The following is an 18018-nucleotide window of genomic DNA, read 5'->3' as shown; positions in this document are numbered from 1 at the left end:
CCCTGCATGGATTACCTTACATTTATCTACATTAAATTTCATCTGCCAGGTATCAGCTAAGTCGCTAATCAAATCAAAATCCCGTTGTAGCCTCTGTGCTGCTAGTTCAGTATCTGCTACACCACCCACCTTGGTGTCATCTGCAAATTTAACCAGTTTACTGTATGTAATGGTGTCAATATCATTAATGTAAGTTAATGTAAGTTAACTTCTGGAAATCTAAGTAGATCACATCATAGGCTTTTTTGTGATCAATTTCTCTTGTAGCTTCCTCAAAGAACTCAAGAAGATTATTTAAACAAGATCTACCTCTCCTGAATCCATGTTGGATATCCCTCAGAATGTTATTTGAATCCAGCAAATCTACCATTTTCACTTGGATTATAGCTTCCATTACTTTTCCAGTTATGCAAGTTAAACTGATTACTGGTTGATAGTTTGACAGATTGATAGTTTGCTGGATTACTTCTATCCCCTTTTTTGAATATGGGTGTTATATTAGCATGCTTCCAATCAGAAGGTACCACATCAGCAGTTAAGGATTTCTGAAATAATCAAGTTAAAGGTTTGCAAATAATATCCCACATCTCTTTTAGAATTATAGGTAAGATGCTATCAGGGCCCTGTGATTTATTTATTTTAGCTAGGCTTTGTAGCACATCAGCCTCAGTTATACATATACTGGTCATAGACGACTCTGGATTAGTAATAATAGTTGGTAAGTTCCTCATGTACTCTAGTCAATACCCGTGTAAAAAATTCCATGCCCCTTCAATGGTTTTGCAATTTATATCTATCCAGTTTCTAGTGTCAGTGTCATACCATTAAAGCTAGCCTTCCTAATATTGTATATCTTTGTTTTGAACTTTGCTCTAAATTCATAAGCGTCTCCAAGGAGTTCCGATACATACAGAGACCATATAATGGACAGAATTCAGCTAATCAATTTTCATTTTCACATTAGAATGTCATACAATGAATTGCCAAAGAAGCTTCATGAATCTTTCCGGTGTTCCCCATAAAATGCTTGGAATGTGTTTAAAGTCTTCTAACCTTTTTTTCAAACACAGAGAGACCCCTAGTGGGGTTCAGCAGAGCTTCAAACAATGAAGTTCAGACGCTCCTCTACTTACGAATGAGATACGTTCTGAACGGCCATTCGCAACTTAATATTTGTAAGTCATTATTCGACATAATTTTAAGGGTATACACAAGTACAAAGAACCGGAATGCTGAGAGTACGCACGTTACGCTGCTGAGCAGCAGGTGTAGCGGCCAGAAGTCGTACTAGACGGAATTGGCACACAGAAAAAAAAAGATGTTGCGGAAAGGAAACGGAAGCCCAATGAACACAATTTGGACTTGCAGTCCTCTTCGTTTGTAAGTTGAAAGTTTGTAAGTAGAGGGGTGTCTGTATATGCGTTTACATCAAATTAATAATGTGGCTGCTATGACAGCAAGGTCCGATTGTGGTCTAAATATAATCTTAAAAAATAATATTTTGGTTACATGTATTTACAATAAAATATTGTGATGGATCAGGGATGAATTCATTAATTGTTGTTCACCTGTTGCCAATAAAGTGCTGCAATGCGTGTGACTTTCACTTGTTGGGGTTTAGAAGGGGAGAAGTCTAAAACTTGTCACATTCCAATTAATTATTTTGATTAGTTTGTTTCACATTACCATTTTCCCTTTTTTCATCACTACCTTATAGGGCTGTAATGGTACATTGTGAATTCTGTGAATTCAAGTGTGGTACTGTTCTTAGGATGCAACTGTCATGACCTGCTCGTACGATCCTCGTGTGTGCCACACCCCCTCATTACCTACGCGTGCTACCCCGATTGTGATCACCTGTTTCCTGTTATTTCGGCTTGTCTTGTGTATTTCAGTCTGCATTCAAGTCTGTTTCCCCAGGTCTGTCATTGACGTTGTTGCTGTGAGCTCCCCTGTCTGCCTTATTGCCCTGAATAAATCACGTTTAACTGTATTCACGGCTCTATTGCCTGCTTGCGGGATCGCCCGGACACGCGTCACAACAGAATAACAGACCTCCACGAAGACTAGCCTCCGCAAGCCGAGCAGCAGCGCATTGGCTTAATACAGGAGGTGGTGTTCTGGCTAAACCAGCCCGAGGTCTGAGAAGACCCTGTAGCGCTGACGTTAGCCAGCCGGAGCGGGACGCTCCTTAGCGAGATGTCCCCGCTCGGAGACGTGCACATTATGGAGGAGGTGCACGAAAGCCTCCGGCAGCTCGTGCAGCGTGTGATAACAGCCCGTCACGCTGTCCGGAGCAGGGACTGTCGCCCGTCATCACGGAGACGGCGCAGCCACAGTCACCCGCCTCACACCGGAGGAAGCACAAAGAGAAGCCAGAGGAAGCCCTAGCGATTAACCTGGGAACTGCCTCTCTCTCTCCAGCTTCTCTCTTTTGGGAGGAACCCCTCCAAAGTATGGAACCGTGGAGGTTCCCTCCTGACATCACCACCGCTTCCAACCTGCAGGTACCCCTCGCCAGCCCCGCCGACGAGATGCCGTCACCCCGGGCAGCGTATCATTTCCGGGCGACACGCCTCGCCAATAAAGGGGCTGGGGCCGTATGGGATGCCATCCCACAGGTCCCATGGAGGCTTAAAGGGGCAATGTCGGTGATCCCAGCAGTCGATGTTCTGCTCACCGTGGCTACTACGCCGACGGTCAGTGCACTGCCCCCTGCAGTGCTTAGTTCTGTTTTGCCTGACTGTTCTGGTGCCCGTCATTCCTGATCTGCCCGTGCTGGCCGCACGCCCGAGGTGCCTGCTGAGGCGCCCCCTGCTGGCCGCACGCCCGCGGCCCTGCCTGCTGCCACCGCTCTGCCCGCGGCCCTGCCTGCTGCCGCCGCTCCGCCCGCGGCTCTGCCTGCCTTGCCCGTCTCGTCCGAAGCCTGCCTGCCTGCAGCTGTCCCGGCTCCTCCTGCTGTCCCGGCTCCGCCCTCGCCTGAAATCCCTACCCAGTCTCTACCTGTCCCGGTCCCTGCTCCAGTCCTCCCAGCCCTGGTCCCAGTCCCCGAGGAGGTCCCAGACAGTTCAACCACCGCTCCTTCCTCCTTGGAAGGGGAGGAGCTCGAGTGGGACCCCTCGGGGACCTCCCTTATGACTCCTCCACCTACGCCCCTACGAGGTGGGACTCAACGGGGTTCCCACCTTTCTGTGTCCCGTAAGGGGAGGGGCCACAAATGTCGGGCCCGGGTCCCACCCGCCCTGCCCCCTGGCTCGCCCGTGCGTCCCCTGGTTGTGGCTCGGTGGCTGCCTGCAGGTCCTGCAGCTCCGGCTCGGCTGTCACCTCTGGGTCCCCCTCCGGTGCCTCGTCGCCTGCCTGCGGTCCCTCCATCGGCCGCCTCCGGGCCCCCCTGCTCCGGCTGGGCGTCGGACGGCGCCTTCCCTGGCTCCGGGTGCGCCTCCGGGTGCGCCTCCGCCTGCCGCGGCTTCCCCCTCCTGCCTGCCTGCGCCAGTGTTCCCTCCTGCTCCCTCCTTGTCTCCTCTGTCAGTCCCTCCGTCCGTCTCCTTGCCCCCTGCGTGGTCCCCTCCTGCTCCTGCCTTCCTGTCGCCTGCAGCTCCTCTGGCTCCCCTGGTTCCTCTTCCCTTTGCCTTTCTCCCTCCGGTCTCTGCTCCTCCTCCCTCTGTGTCTCCTCCATTCCCTTCTGGTCCCTTTGTCCCTCCTGTCTTTGCTCCTCGTCCCTCGGTGTCTCCCGTGTTCACTCCTCGTCCTGTTGTTCCTCCGTTTTCTGTCCCCTCTGTGTCTCCCTTCTTGGTCTGCCTGTCTGTGTTCCCTGTTTTGTGTCAGGTCTTGTTGTTCTTCCTGTCCTTGTGCTTGTTCTGTGTTTCAGTTTTGTTCCCAGTGTCCCGTTGATGTTTTTTGCTCTTGTTTTTCAGGTCCCGTGTCCCCGATCTCATCTCGTCCGTCGCCTCCACTGAGGCGCGCCCGGAGTGTGCGCCTTTGGGGGGGGGGTTCTGTCATGACCTGCTCATACAATCCTCGTGTGTGCCACGCCCCCTCATTACCTACGCATGCTACCCCGATTGTGATCACCTGTTTCCTGTTATTTCGGTTTGTCTTGTGTATTTCAGTCCTTGTGTATTTCCGTATTTCAGTCAAGTCTGTTTCCCCAGGTCTGTCATTGACGTTGTTGCTGTGAGCTCCCCTGTCTGCCTTATTGCCCTGAATAAACCCCGTTTGACTGTATTCACGGCTCTATTGTCTGCTTGCCGGATCGCCCGGACTCACGTCACAACAGCAACCTGTGCAACAAATCCATTCGTGAAATTTCCTCACCACTGTTAGTGGTAATATAACAAAGTGGAAGCAATTGGGAACAACAGCAACTCAGTCACAAAGTGGTAGGCAACGTAAAATCAGTGGGGATAACGCGTGCTGTGCACAGTGTGCAGAAATTGCTAATTGTCTGCAGAGTCAATAGCTACAGACCTCCAAACTTCAAGTGACCTTCAGATTAGCTCTAGAACAGTGTGTAGAGAACTTCATGGAATGGGTTTCCATGGCCGAGCGGCTGCTTCCAAGCCTTACATCACCAAGTGCAATGCAAAGCGTTGGATGCAGTGGTGTAAAGCACACCGCCACTGGACTCGAGAGCAGTGGAGATGTGTTCTCTGGAGTGACAAATCAAGCTTCTCTGTCGGGCAATCTGAAGGACGCTTCTGGGTTCAGCAGTTGCCAGGAAAATGGTACTTGCCTGACTGCATAGTGCCAAGTGTAAAGTTTGGTGAGGGGGGGGATTATGGTGTGGGGTTGTTTTTCAGGGGTCGGGCTTGGCCCATTAGTTCCAGTGAAAGGAACTCTTAATGCTGCAGCATTGGAAACCATTTTGGACAATTTCATGCTCTCAACTCTGTGGGAACAGTTTGGGGATGGCCTCTTCCTGTTCCAACATGACTGCACACCAGTGCACAAAGCAAGGTCCATAAGCACATGGATGCGCGAGTCTGGTGTCAAAAATTCTCCTAAACACTCTCCTAAACCTTGCGTACTTCCCAGCAGAGTTGAAATTGTTATAGCTGGAACGGGTGGGCCAACTCCTTATTAAAGCCCATGTATTAAAAATGGGATGTCATTAAAGTTCATGTGTGTGTAATGGTAGGTGTCCCAATATTTTGGCAATATAGTGTAGATGTTCTACAGATCTAACATACTACACAGCTCAACCAACAAAATTGGAGGGCAGACAGACACAAAACATATGCTATGATTACTATCACCATGCTGTATGGCTAAAACTCATGAAAACAACCTGTAAGAACGGATAATAGGATGCGTTCAGCAAAGTGACATTTGCAAATTAGATGTGATTGCATATTGCGTGATGTCATCACTTAATCTAGTGACTTTTAGCAACATTTCAGAGAACCAATTGTGACCTTTTTGGCAACACTGGTTACTGCTAACGCTGGTTACAGTCAATCATATTAGTGATTTGTGAACATTTTGTTTGTGACTTTGTAACTATCTTTTTGTGGCTGTTGAAATTTACACCAAGATTTCTGGCTTGATTTGTACATGTACATGTAATGCAGCGTAAGCACACTGTGCAACAGTAACAATCCTCCGTGTGAAATACGGTGGTCACTGAGTAGTACATAGTCGCGTGGATTAAACGAAGCATCAAAGGAAAGAATTTGTCACGGGGGGCACCGGAAAAGTAAAGAGGACGCGAAAGCGGATCTGCCCAAGGGGAAAAGCTTTATTGTCCAGAAGTAACGGGGAATATATCTGGCAGGGATCAGGCGATCGGCGTCGGTATCCAGGGAATAGGCAGGGCTCGGAATCTGGAGACAGGCAGGAGGTCAGGCGATCGGCGTCGGTATCCAGGGAATAGGCAGGGCTCGGAATCCGGGGACAGGCAGGAGGTCAGGCGATCGGCGTCGGTAGTAAGAGGGCTAGGCGAAGAATCGGTGGTCGAGAAAAACAGAACAGAGGTCAGGGAAACAGGCAGGCAGAGGTACAGACAGGCAGGGAATAAACGCTTGAAATTCGCAACAAAGGCTGAAGATCTCGCGTTTGGCTGACGAGCCAAAAGCGAATAAAAAGTCTCTTAATCACTCCGATCGGTATCAGCTGGAGGAGGAGGGCATACGGTAACCGGTCCTGCCGGTTCACGGGATCGGTGTGGAAGAAGCGCTCCGGCCGCTTGCTTGATTCCGTCTAGGGAAACCCTGGGGGAGTGGCGAGAGAACCCTGCGTGATGTCACAGGGGCTTCCCCAGAGCGATCCATGACAGTACCTCGCCCTACACGACTGCCACCCGGCGGGCGAACAGGACTTCCGGCACGACGGTGTTCGTAGTCGGCGATCAGAGATGGATCCAGGACGTGCCGAGCCGGAACCCAGGACCGTTCCTCGGGGCCGTACCCCTGCCAGTTGACCAGATACTGAAGGCCACGACCCCTTCACCGGACGTCCAGCAAGCGACGGACAGTGTACACCTCCCTGCCGTCGACTAACCTGAGTGGAGGAGGAGGCAAAGCAGGAGAAGCCAGGGGTCTGACCGCATGGGGCTTCAGCAGGGAGACATGGAAGGTCGGATGGACTCGCCACATGGTCACTGGAAGACGAAACGCCGAGGGACCAACAACCTTGGTGATGGGGAAGGGACCAACAAACCGGGGTGCCAACTTCCGAGAAGGAACCCGTAGAGGAAGGTTCCTAGCATCCAACCACACTCTCTGTCCCACACGGAAAGCAGGAGCCTGAGACCTGCGGCGGTTGGCATAAGCCTCCATGCGCTTATGGGCACTTAGCAGGATGGACCTGGCCCTGTTCCAGGTCCGTTGACAACGACGAAGAAAACGGTGGACGGATGGGACCAGAACCTCCTCCTCCATGGCCAGGAACAAGGGAGGTTGATAACCAACACAACACTGGAACGGAGACATACCCGTGGAGGATACAGGCAAGGAATTATGGGCATATTCCACCCAAGAAAGGAAACCACTCCAAGATTCAGGTGAGTGCGAGGCCATACAACGTAACATCCGCTCCAGGTCCTGGTTGGCCCTCTCTGTCTGTCCATTGGACTGTGGGTGGAATCCGGAGGACAGACTAGCGGTGGCACCAAGCAGCCTACAGAACTCCTTCCAGAATCTGGAAACAAACTGTGGACCCCTATCAGAAACAATGTCAGAAAGTAGACCATGCAACCGGAAGACGTGGTCCACTAATAACTGAGCCGTCTCTTGGGCAGAAGGCAGCTTGGGAACAGCTAACGGCCTTAGAGAAGTGGTCCACAATCGTGAGAACTCCAGTGAAACCTCTGGACGGGGGAAGGCCTGTTACGAAATCTAAGGAGATATGAGACCAGGGGCGTCGGGGAACAGCAAGAGGCTGCAATAGACCTGCTGGAGCCCGGGAAGGAGTCTTATTACGAGCGCACACCGGGCAGGCCGTGATGTAACCACGGATGTCCTGCAGCATGGTATGCCACCAGAAGTGCTGTCCAAGAAGTGCCCGGGTGTGATGTATGCCAGGGTGGCAGGCCAAGAGGGAGTCATGTCCCCACTGGAGAAGTCAGGGACAAAAAGCCGGTTTGGCGGACAACCCCCTCGGGACTGGATGAACTGTTGGACAGCCTGGACGGCCTCCTCAACCCCCCAGGACACTGCTCCGATGAAGCAGCTCTCTGGCAAAATAGGCCCCGGGCACTCCTGGGAGCCATCTTCTCCAAACTGCCGTGACAGGGTGTCAGGCTTGCGGTTCTTGGAGCCTGGCCTAAAAGAGATATGGAAATTAAAGCGGTTGAAAAACAGTGACCACCTAGCCTGGCGGTCATTGAGTCGCTTAGCCGTTTGAAGATATTCGAAGTTCTTGTGGTCCGTGAGGATCAGGAAAGGGTCCTTGGTGCCCTCTAGCCATTGCCGCCACTCCTCCAAGGCCAGACGGACTGCCAGCAGCTCCCAATTACCGATATCATAGTTCTTTTCGGCAGGGGTAAGCTTGTCGGAAAAGTAAGCACAAAGATGCATCTTCTTGTCTGTCGCGAGTCGCTGGGAAAGGATGGCCCCTACACCAGTGCTGGATGCGTCCACCTCCACCACAAACTGTCGAGCGGGATCGGGGATCTGGAGAACAGGAGCAGAGGTGAAACTCCTGCGAAGCGCCAGGAACGCCTGCTCAGCTGCTGGGGACCACTGGAAGTGGACCTTAGTGGAGGTGAGAGTCATAAGAGGAGCCACAACGGTGCTGTATCCTCTAATGAAACGTCTGTAGAAATTTGCGAACCCCAAAAAACGTTGTACCTCCTTCCGGTTGAGGGAACGGGGCCATTCTGCGACGGCGCTGATCTTCTCCAGATCCATCCGTATCGAACCCTCCCCGAGTATAAACCCCAGGAAGGAGATCGACTGCCGGTGAAACTCGCACTTCTCTGCCTTGACAAACAGCTTATTAACCAATAAGCGTTGGAGGACCTCACGCACATGTATAACATGATCCTGTTCGGACCAGGAAAATATCAAAATGTCGTCCAGGTAGACAAAAACAAACTTGTGTAACATGTCTCGTAGAACATCATTAATCAACCCCTGGAACACGGCCGGTGCGTTAGTCAATCCTAAAGGCATAACGAGATACTCGTAGTGCCCAGAGGGCGTGTTAAAGGCGGTCTTCCACTCATCCCCCTCACGGATCCTAACTAGATGATAGGCGTTTCGTAGGTCGAGTTTTGTGAACCAGCTAGCCCCCTGAAGCATATCAAGGACTGAGGATAACAGGGGCAAGGGATATCGGTTCTTGGCGGTGATCTGGTTCAGCCCGCGGTAGTCAATACAAGGCCAGAGAGTCCCATCCTTCTTCTCTACGAAGAAGAACCCTGCACCTGCAGGAGAGGACAACGGCCGGACTATACCAGACACTAAAGCACTATTAATGTAATCCTCCATAGCTTTCCTTTCAGGGGCAGATAGGGGGTAAAGGCGTCCCCTAGGGGGCGAGGTACCCGGGAATAAATCTATCGCGCAGTCAGAAGGACGATGAGGAGGAAGAGAGGATGCCCGGGCCTTACTGAATACCTGTTTCAGGTCCAAGTAGGCAGCGGGAACCGAAGACAGGTAAGGGAACTCCTCTTTCTCCTCCAGAACCAAAGAAGGGAGAGCTGTTCGGAGACACTGTGAATGGCAAAAAGGACTCCAACCCATAATGGACCCCTTCTTCCAATTGAGGTGAGGATTATGCTTGACCAACCAGGAGTGGCCTAATACTATAGGTGCTTGGGGAGAATCAATCAAATACAAATACAATTCCTCCACATGATTACCCCCAATAGCAAGACTCACCGGAGGCGTAGCGCGGGTGATGGTGGACATTCAATGTCCATCCAGAGCATGTGCTGTCAACTGCGTCTGGACCGGCGTGGTAGGCAGACCCCACTGGCGGACCAACGTAGTGTAGATAAAATCATCATCCGCCCCTGAATTCAGCAGGGCGGCCAAGGGCTGCTGGATATCCCCATAGAAGAGCAGCACAAGGAATGTGCGTCGAATGGAGGAGGGAAAAATCGGAGCTACACCCACCAGGACCCTCCTCTTCACTGGTGGGTGCGTCCTTTTACTGGGCATCGAGAGATGTAATGGCCCACCTGCCCACAGTATAGACAGGCATTGGCAGTCCGTCGCCGTTGTCGTTCCGCAGGGGACAAACGAGTACGGTCCACCTGCATGGCTTCGACGTGGGACTCAGGAGAGCTCACCCCAGCTGTTTCTCGGACGGCCGGCAGGTCCAACAGTCTGTAACGTTCCCTGTGGCGGTGAACGAAGCGGTTGTCCACGCGAATCGCGAGGCTCACTAAATCGTCCACTGTTGCCGGCAACTCTCTGGATGCCAATTCGTCCTTTATGTTTTCAGACAGTCCGTTATAAAAGGCATCGAACTGAGCCTGCATATCCCAGCCCGTGGACAGCGCAAGTGTTTGGAAAGCGATGGCAAAATCAGAAACCGAGCGGTCGCCTTGACGGAGCTGTAGTAATTCGCGTGCCGCCTCTCTGCCGTGTGTGAAACGATCAAAAACCCGCTTCATCTCGGCAGTAAAACCCTGCAGGGTAATACAAAAAGGCGCTCCAGCATCCCACGCTGCAGTCGCCCATTCGCGAGCGGGTCCGGTCAACAGGGTGATAATATAGGCAACTCGGGTGCGATCAGTAGGAAATGCAGAAGGCTGCAACCCGAAAATAAGAGAACACTGTGATAGAAAGGAGCGACAGGTTCCTGGGTCACCGTTATACTGCGGAGGCGGGGGCAATCGGGGTTCGCTGATCGGGGTGACAGCGGAAGGATGAACCGACAAAGAATGTTGTACCTGAGTTGCTAGGTCTATCAGCCCGGCGTTAAAAGACTCCAGAGAATCGCTGATTGCCGCGAGCGCAGTCTCATGTCGCCCAAGCAGGATGCCCTGCTTTCCCAGGGCTTCAGTGAGATTCTGAATGTCCGGCCAATCCGCAGGGTCCATCCCAATGGCGAGATCTTCTGTCACGGGGGGCACCGGAAAAGTAAGGAGGACGCGAAAGCGGATCTGCCCAAGGGGAAAAGCTTTATTGTCCAGAAGTAACAGGGAATATATCTGGCAGGGATCAGGCGATCGGCGTCGGTATCCAGGGAATAGGCAGGGCTCGGAATCCGGAGACAGACAGGAGGTCAGGCGATCGGCGTCGGTAGTAAGAGGGCTAGGTGAAGAATCGGTGGTCGAGAAAAACAGAACAGAGGTCAGGGAAACAGGCAGGCAGAGGTACAGACAGGCAGGGAATAAAGGCTCGAAATTCGCAACAAAGGCTGAAGATCTCGCGTTTGGCTGACGAGCCAAAAGCGAATAAAAAGTCTCTTAATCACTCCGATCGGTATCAGCTGGAGGAGGAGGGCATACGGTAACCGGTCCTGCCGGTTCATGGGATCGGTGTGGAAGAAGCGCTCCGGCCGCTTGCTTGATTCCGTCTAGGGAAACCCTGGGGGCGTGGCGGGAGAACCCTGCGTGATGTCACAGGGGCTTCCCCAGAGCGATCCATGACAGAATTTGCATCAAGGATTTTTTTGTAACCCAGTTATTCGAATTACTCGATGAATCGTTGCAGACCTAATTTGTAGTTATTATTGTCATTTAACATAAGTGCTGACATTTTATCTTTCTTTTAGGGGGCGAAAAAAAATTATTTTTCTGTGTTAAGTTGTAGAAAACTCTGGCACATCCAGTCACTGATTAGTACAGTGCACTTATTAATTAAGGGAATCTAAAGGACTTCTTATGTTTTGTGAAATCTGCACAATTATGGTTAGAGATGTTATAGTGTTAATAATCTGAGCAAGGGGGAGCCTGTACATGCTGAACAGAAGAGGCCCAAGAATTCACCCAAAGTCCATATGTGATTTTTTTTCCCCCTCAGATTCAGATTCATAATTACCAGTTGACACAAAGTAGTCCATATCTTGTAATCCCTATATGATTCAGACTAATTTAACATGGTGCCAAAAAATCTCAATCACTTTTATGGTCAACTTTGTTGAACCAACACTGAGATCCAATAATACCAAAACTGATCAGGCGGAAGTCATTTAAAATCTTAATAAGTACAATCTTAATGCTGTGGTGTGGTCTAAATCCAAACTGAAATGTGTTAAAGGAATTGCTTTACACCATGAAAGAACTAAGAATCTGAAAAATAACCTTTCCAATGATCTTTCCTAGTTAGGTTTGCTATGGGCCTATAATTACTTATTACTGAGGCATCTAGGTTGGATTTTTGTAAAAGAGGTTTGATAACTGCAGTCTTCAGGGCTCTTGGGAAAAGGCCTAACTGAGGAGAACTACTGATTATGTGTAGCAGATCTGATGCTATACAGTTAAAAACATTTTCAAAACAAGCTGGTAGGTGGTGTCAAAGCAGTAGATAATAGATCTATGGTGAGTAGACCTAGAGTAGCTTCCTTAGCAAATTATCGGGCTTTTCTACAATTAAAGACAACATCAGTGTCCAAAAACACAAGAATGTCTTTCTCTGTAGGCATGACTATGCATCAGTGTCAATATGAGCTATATGCGTAATGCTAATTCCCACTTTTTTTGTTACTTGATTAGGAACAGCATCCCAGTGCATTTTAGGCTGATGTAAAGTTAACAGACTACAACTTTGCTGACCTGTTTTAAATAAAGCTGAAATTTTCATGTGTTTTGCTGCATCCTCCTTCAATGCATTTTTTTTTGCTTTATCCTTCCATTCTCAGCAGCACCTTTTCCCATTATTTCCAGTTTTCCATCCAATGCAAAATGCAGTTTAGTAGGGATGTGTGGATCAAAACTGAAATACTCAATTACTTCAATGTGAATTGTTTCATTTTGTAAATTGATTCTAACATAACAGTTAGATGTTAATATTGCTATTGTTATGTAATTGGTAGTGCTGGGCCTGCACTGAATATCAGGTACAAGATTGATATCAGCCATACCAGCCTTGGACTGAATCAAAATCAGATCTGATAGAAGATCAGTGGTATCCTATCCTTACAGTTTAGTTTTATGCAAAGAAGGTTTGTACCATTTTCATTTTTTTTATTTTAGTAGGTGCTGCTATCTTTTCTCCACAATGCAAGGGCATAAATTTGGGCATGGATGACAGGGACATGTCTCTACAAATATTACGGAAGTATAGTGTGTGTTTAGGAGGGTGGGAGCTTTGGGGCTGATTTGGTCCCTCCCACCATTGAAACCAAATCTATGCCCATGCCATTCACATGTACGTGAAGTGGGGCCGTACCACTGGGGGAGGGGCCGTCTCTTTATTGATTCACTATATGCATGTACATTTATTTAGGAGAATTTTAAAAGGTGTGCATGGCAGCTAGACAAGCCTGGAAATACCAGCAGCCCATCAGGAAATCTCATGGTGCTCCTGATGGCCACTCCGCCCCCTACTGTCTGCTGTCTTACATTCTATATCATAACACACATACAGCAAACCATATATTATACAACAACCTCTACTTCCAAATTATAACAGATCCCTGTCTTGCACACACAGACAACCATAAAGATAAGTACTTGTATAACCTAAATGCTTGTATAACCTAAGGCATAAATTACATTTTCACAGTTCATTTTAAAGATGACTTAGATGTACTCTACTAAAACATTTTGTTCTTTTGGACCACCTACAGTACTGTGCAAAAGTCTTTAATCAGGCAAAGAAAATGATGTTTAAATAATCTTTATGTTGACAAAAAACTATAATATGTTTGTGAAAGTATTTTAGCTCAAACATGTCAAACCCACTCCTAAAGTCACACCAGTTTTGTTCAGCAACCATCCTATAATCCCATTTATTTTCTAACACCTCATATGGCTAATGAATACCTCATTGTTTTATAAAACTAATTTATTAACTAATTCAGGAGCTGGGGTGCCACTGAGGAGAAGTTTGGAAACTGAAGTGGTTTGCATCTAGCCATACAACAAGATATCTGTTTCGATCCCGATGTGTGCCACGCCCACCTCGTTACCTCGTGTTCAGCCCTGATTGTGATCACCTGAGTCCTGTTATGTCTAGCTTTGCTTTTGTATTTAGTCCTCGCCTGAGTCAGTCTTCCCCAGATCCGTCATTGTATTGTCAGTGTAGTGTTGCTGTGTTTAGTCCTGTGTGCTCAATTAAAAACCGTTTGCCCGTCTCACCGGCTGGACTCTCCTGCTTCACCGCTCGCCCGCCGGCAACCGTGACAGAATGACGGATCTCTCCGAAAACGCACCGCAGCAGATCGAGGACCAACGCCTCGATCTGCTACAGGAGGTGCTATACTGGCTAAATCAACCAGAGGTCCAGGAGGACCCTGTAGCCCGGGATTTAGCCAGCCGGAGTGGGAACCTCCTGAGTGAGGTAAACCCGCCCGGAGATGCGTACCCTTTGCGGGAGTTACGCGAAAACCTTCGGCGGCTGATGGAGAGGGTAACGGAGTTGAGGACCCAGCTGGTCGCGTCTGTCATCTCCAACACCACCCAGTCCCCGCCGACAACATTAAACCGGAGAAAAAAGAAGAGGCGCAAGGGGAAAGGACTGGAGGAGACCCCGACCGTTTAACTGGGGGCTTGCTCTCTCCTTGCAGCCTCTCTCCCCGCTGAATATCCGGAGGAGCCTCTCCTGATACCAACGTCAGCGGGGATCCCCGCAGCCGCGCAGCCACCGTCACCAGCAGCCTCCATATTCCAGGGTGGCCACCTGGAATATGCGGGGATTCGGGCCGTCTGGGATGCGATTCCCCGGATCCCCAAGGCCCTTAAAGGGGCAGCGCCTGTACGCCCGGCGCCGATCCTGGCGCCTATAGCGGACCTGCCTGCTCCGGACGTGCCTGCAGCATCAGCTGCTGCTGCCGCCGCTCTGCCCGCGGCACCGCCTGCTGCTGCTGCCGCCGCCCTGCCCGCGGCACCGCCTGCTGCTGCCGCCGCTCCGCCCGCGGCACCGTCTGTCCAGCCTGACCCGCTCCTCCTGCCTGCAGTTGCTGCAGCTGCTGTCACCGCTCTACCCGAGGTGCTTACAGCGGCGCCCCCTGCTGGCCACGTGATGGCGGCGCCCGCCAAGGCGCCCCCTGCTGGCCACACGCCTGAGGTGCCTGCGGAGGCGCCCCCTGCTGGCCGCACGCCCGAGGCGCCCCCTACTGGCCACTTGACGGCGGCGCCCGCCGAGGCGCCCCCTGCTGGCCGCACGCCTGAGGTACCTGCTAAGGCGCACCCTGCTGGCCACGTGACGGCGGCGCCCGCCAAGGCGCCCCCTGCTGGCCGCACGCCTGAGGTGCTTGCGGAGGCGCCCCCTGTTGGCCGCATGCCCGCTCTGCCCGCGGCCCTGCCTGAGGCCGCCGTTCCTGTCCTGCCCGCGGCCCTGCCTAAGGCCGCCGTTCCTGTCCTGCCCGCGGCCCTGCCTAAGGCCGCCGTTCCTGTCCTGCCCGCGGCCATACCTGAGGCCGCCGTTCCTGTCCTGCCCGCGGCCCTACCTGAGGCCGCCGTTTCCGTCCTGCCCACGGCCCGCCGCTCTGCCTGTCCAGCCCTGCTCATTGGACCCCCCTGTTCCTGACCCGCCTGTTCCCGTCCTGCCCGCAGCTCCAGCTGCACCGCCTGCTGCAGCTGCCACCGCTTGTTGCGAGGCGCCCCCCGAGGCGCCCCCTGCTGGCCACGTGACTGAGACGCTCGAGGGGCCTGCTGAGGCGCCCCCTGCTGGCCAAGTGATGGCGGTGCCCGCTGGGGCGCCCCCTGCTGGCCAGGAACTGAGGGTGCCCGCTGCAGCATCACCCGAGGGCCTGACTTCGCCTCCGCCAGCAGCAGAGGAGGCCACTCTGCCCGTGGTGCCCCTTGCTGACTGCACGCCCAAAGCGCCCTCCGAGGCGCCCCCTGCTGGCCAAGTGACCGTGACCCTGCCTAGGGCCGCCTCTCTAGTCCTGCCCGTGGCCAGGTCTGAGGCCGCCTCTCCCGTCCTGCCCGCGGCCACGCCCGCGGCTCTGGCTGCCCCGCCTGCGGTCACGCCCGCGGCTCTGGCTGCCCCGCCTGCGGTCACGCCCGCGGCTCTGGCTGCCCCGCCTGCGGCCACGTGTTTAGTCCTGTGTGCTCAATTAAAAACCGTTTGCCCGTCTCACGGGCTGGACTCTCCTGCTTCACGCTCGCCCGCCGGCAACCGTGACAATATCAGTAACTTTTTGCATAACAGAAGAAATTCTTGTTAGTTTTTATCGGTGTTACTCTTAATTTGCATATGTTCTAATACTAAATTGGTTTTTCTGACGAAATATACACTTACACTGAAGGAAAAATGTAAAACTTTTCCATTAACTTTACATTTTACCATAAATGATAATATATGGCTTTGCTTGTTATTTCTTAATAAAATTTGATATTGCTTTTATATCATTCTAATGAAAGACATGTATGATCTCTCCACGTTCAGTTGGTTCTTAACTATGTTATGTTCTCAGAACACAAAGTCAATGCATCAACTGAAAAAGAATGTTTTCTTTTCAAAACACTATGCCTAGTTGTATGGAATCACTGTCCATGAGTCCATGAGTTCATTCAAAGAATTGTGAATAAAAACTAATACTGACAAAACATTAATTTAATATGCATTGTACATCAATGCAGAACTTGTTTGACAAAGCGTTAATTTAATATGTATTTTACATGAATAAAGGACATATAAGACTAATGAAATTCATTTAATATGGATTGTACATGAATTTAGGACTTATATGTTTGACATTTCATTAATTTCATATTTATTTTATATGAATAAAGGACATATATATTTAATGACATATTAAGTTAATATGCATTATACAGTATATTTATTTTAAGTGTCATATAAAGAGCTTTTGTGATTTGCGTAAAACACAAAATAGTCACATGTTATTTTTAATGGGCAATGGTGGCGCAGGAGGTACTGTTATCATTCGCCACTGGAGGGATGAAGGTTAGAGCCCCGGTTCCTCCTGACCCCATCGAAGTCTCCTTGAGCAAGACACTGAACCCCAAATTGCTCCCGGTGTGCAGGTTGGCGCCTTGCATGGCAGCCTCCACCACTGGTGTATGAATGGGTGTGTGGATGGGTGAATGTGAGGCATGAATTGTAAAGCGCTTTGAGTGCTTGTAGGAGTAGAAAACCGCTATATAAATGCAATCCAGTTTAAATATGGGTGTTTTCAGTTCTCTTCACCATTTTGACAAACCCATACCCAAAAAAGTCCCTGTTCAAGCCCTGAGTTACATGGTTCTGCCTGCTATCTAGATAGAAGCAAGTCTGTCTGACAGCTGTAGTATGCAGGCCTACGTACCTGATGAGCAAGCACAGGTGAAATTACGACCTTCATTGCCCTCCCTTAAGTCACTGCATGTGCCATTGTTCTTGCAAGGGTTCAGGTGACATGCATCAAACTCTTCACAGAAGATTCCCGAATACCACTTCTCACACTCGCAGTAGAAGGTGTTCTGGAACACAGAAATTAATAATACAATTCTACCAGTTGAAGACTCAGAAAGTTGTTCACTATATAGTATATGCTATGTGCTGTAAAAATAGAGATCTACTACTCATGAAATTAGAGTAATCCTTCAGCAGAATATTATTCCATAATAAAAATGCTATAGGTGAGAGAGTGCATAATTTCATTCATCCAAGTTTAAACTGTAGCGTGTTGTGAAACACATATCAATAAACCAGGTAAGAAAATATATCTATGTTTGAATAAGCAGGCTGGGGAGCCTCTCAGATATGTGTATTTCATATCTCTTTGAAGTATTTTATAGTTCATAATTCACTCATCTGAGATAATGGTCATGTTACAGTGGTTCTCTATTAAAGACATGACTAATGACACCATACACTATACAAACTACAAACAGTTCTGTAATGATAGCAAATCAGAATAATCATACATTATAGGTTTTAAAATTGCAGGTACCTTCTTTATACAGCTGTTATATAAAATGGATGTGCACAGATGAAAGCCAATATGCTTTACCTGAAGACAGAACCTGCAGATGACCAGCTGTTTTCTGTGTATTCATTTGTGTGAGAAATGGGCAGTATGACAGAGCGTTGCCTAGCCTTTCCATTTGGAGATATTGTTTAAATTAATTTTTTTGCTGCTGTAGTGAAACTGAAAAAAGTCCATGTTCTGGGTAGCTTCAGTGTACATACTGAACTGTCCAGTACAGTGCAGAAAAAAACAAATGCGAATTTAATTAATGCAAGTAAATAATAGTATCCATAAAATGCTACTAAAAAATGAAGCAGTTATCATTTGACGCTTTTGGGTCCCTTGTTGACTCCCTCGGTGACCCTTCTTTTGATCTTACTGCTGTGTAGTGCAGTCTATAAATACAAATAACTATACTAAAATGTTTTGTGCATTATTGTATATCTCTTGTGGCATTCAGAATTCTCAAAGCCCTAGGGGCACTGACAGACTACACCACTGTATTCCCCTCTAGAAACAGGAAGCATGGATGTAGGAGGG

The 18018-nt window shown here is 49.8% G+C and overlaps 1 protein-coding gene across 2 annotated transcripts in view; it reads right to left on the bottom strand.

Moving 5' to 3' along the window:
• The window catches only part of dner (delta/notch-like EGF repeat containing), an 80808-nt gene that overhangs the window by 20339 nt on the left and 42451 nt on the right, over nt 1-18018 (bottom strand). For both annotated transcript variants that reach the window (XM_023792146.2, XM_023792147.2), the window contains exon 6: nt 16834-16987. In XM_023792146.2, the coding sequence (XP_023647914.2) occupies nt 16834-16987 (154 nt within the window). The remainder of the gene's footprint in view (nt 1-16833; nt 16988-18018) is intronic.

Source organism: Paramormyrops kingsleyae, chromosome 17, assembly GCF_048594095.1.
Source record: "Paramormyrops kingsleyae isolate MSU_618 chromosome 17, PKINGS_0.4, whole genome shotgun sequence".
In the NCBI taxonomy this organism is placed as follows: Eukaryota; Metazoa; Chordata; class Actinopteri; order Osteoglossiformes; family Mormyridae; genus Paramormyrops; species Paramormyrops kingsleyae.
This window is presented reverse-complemented; position numbering and strand designations above follow the sequence as displayed.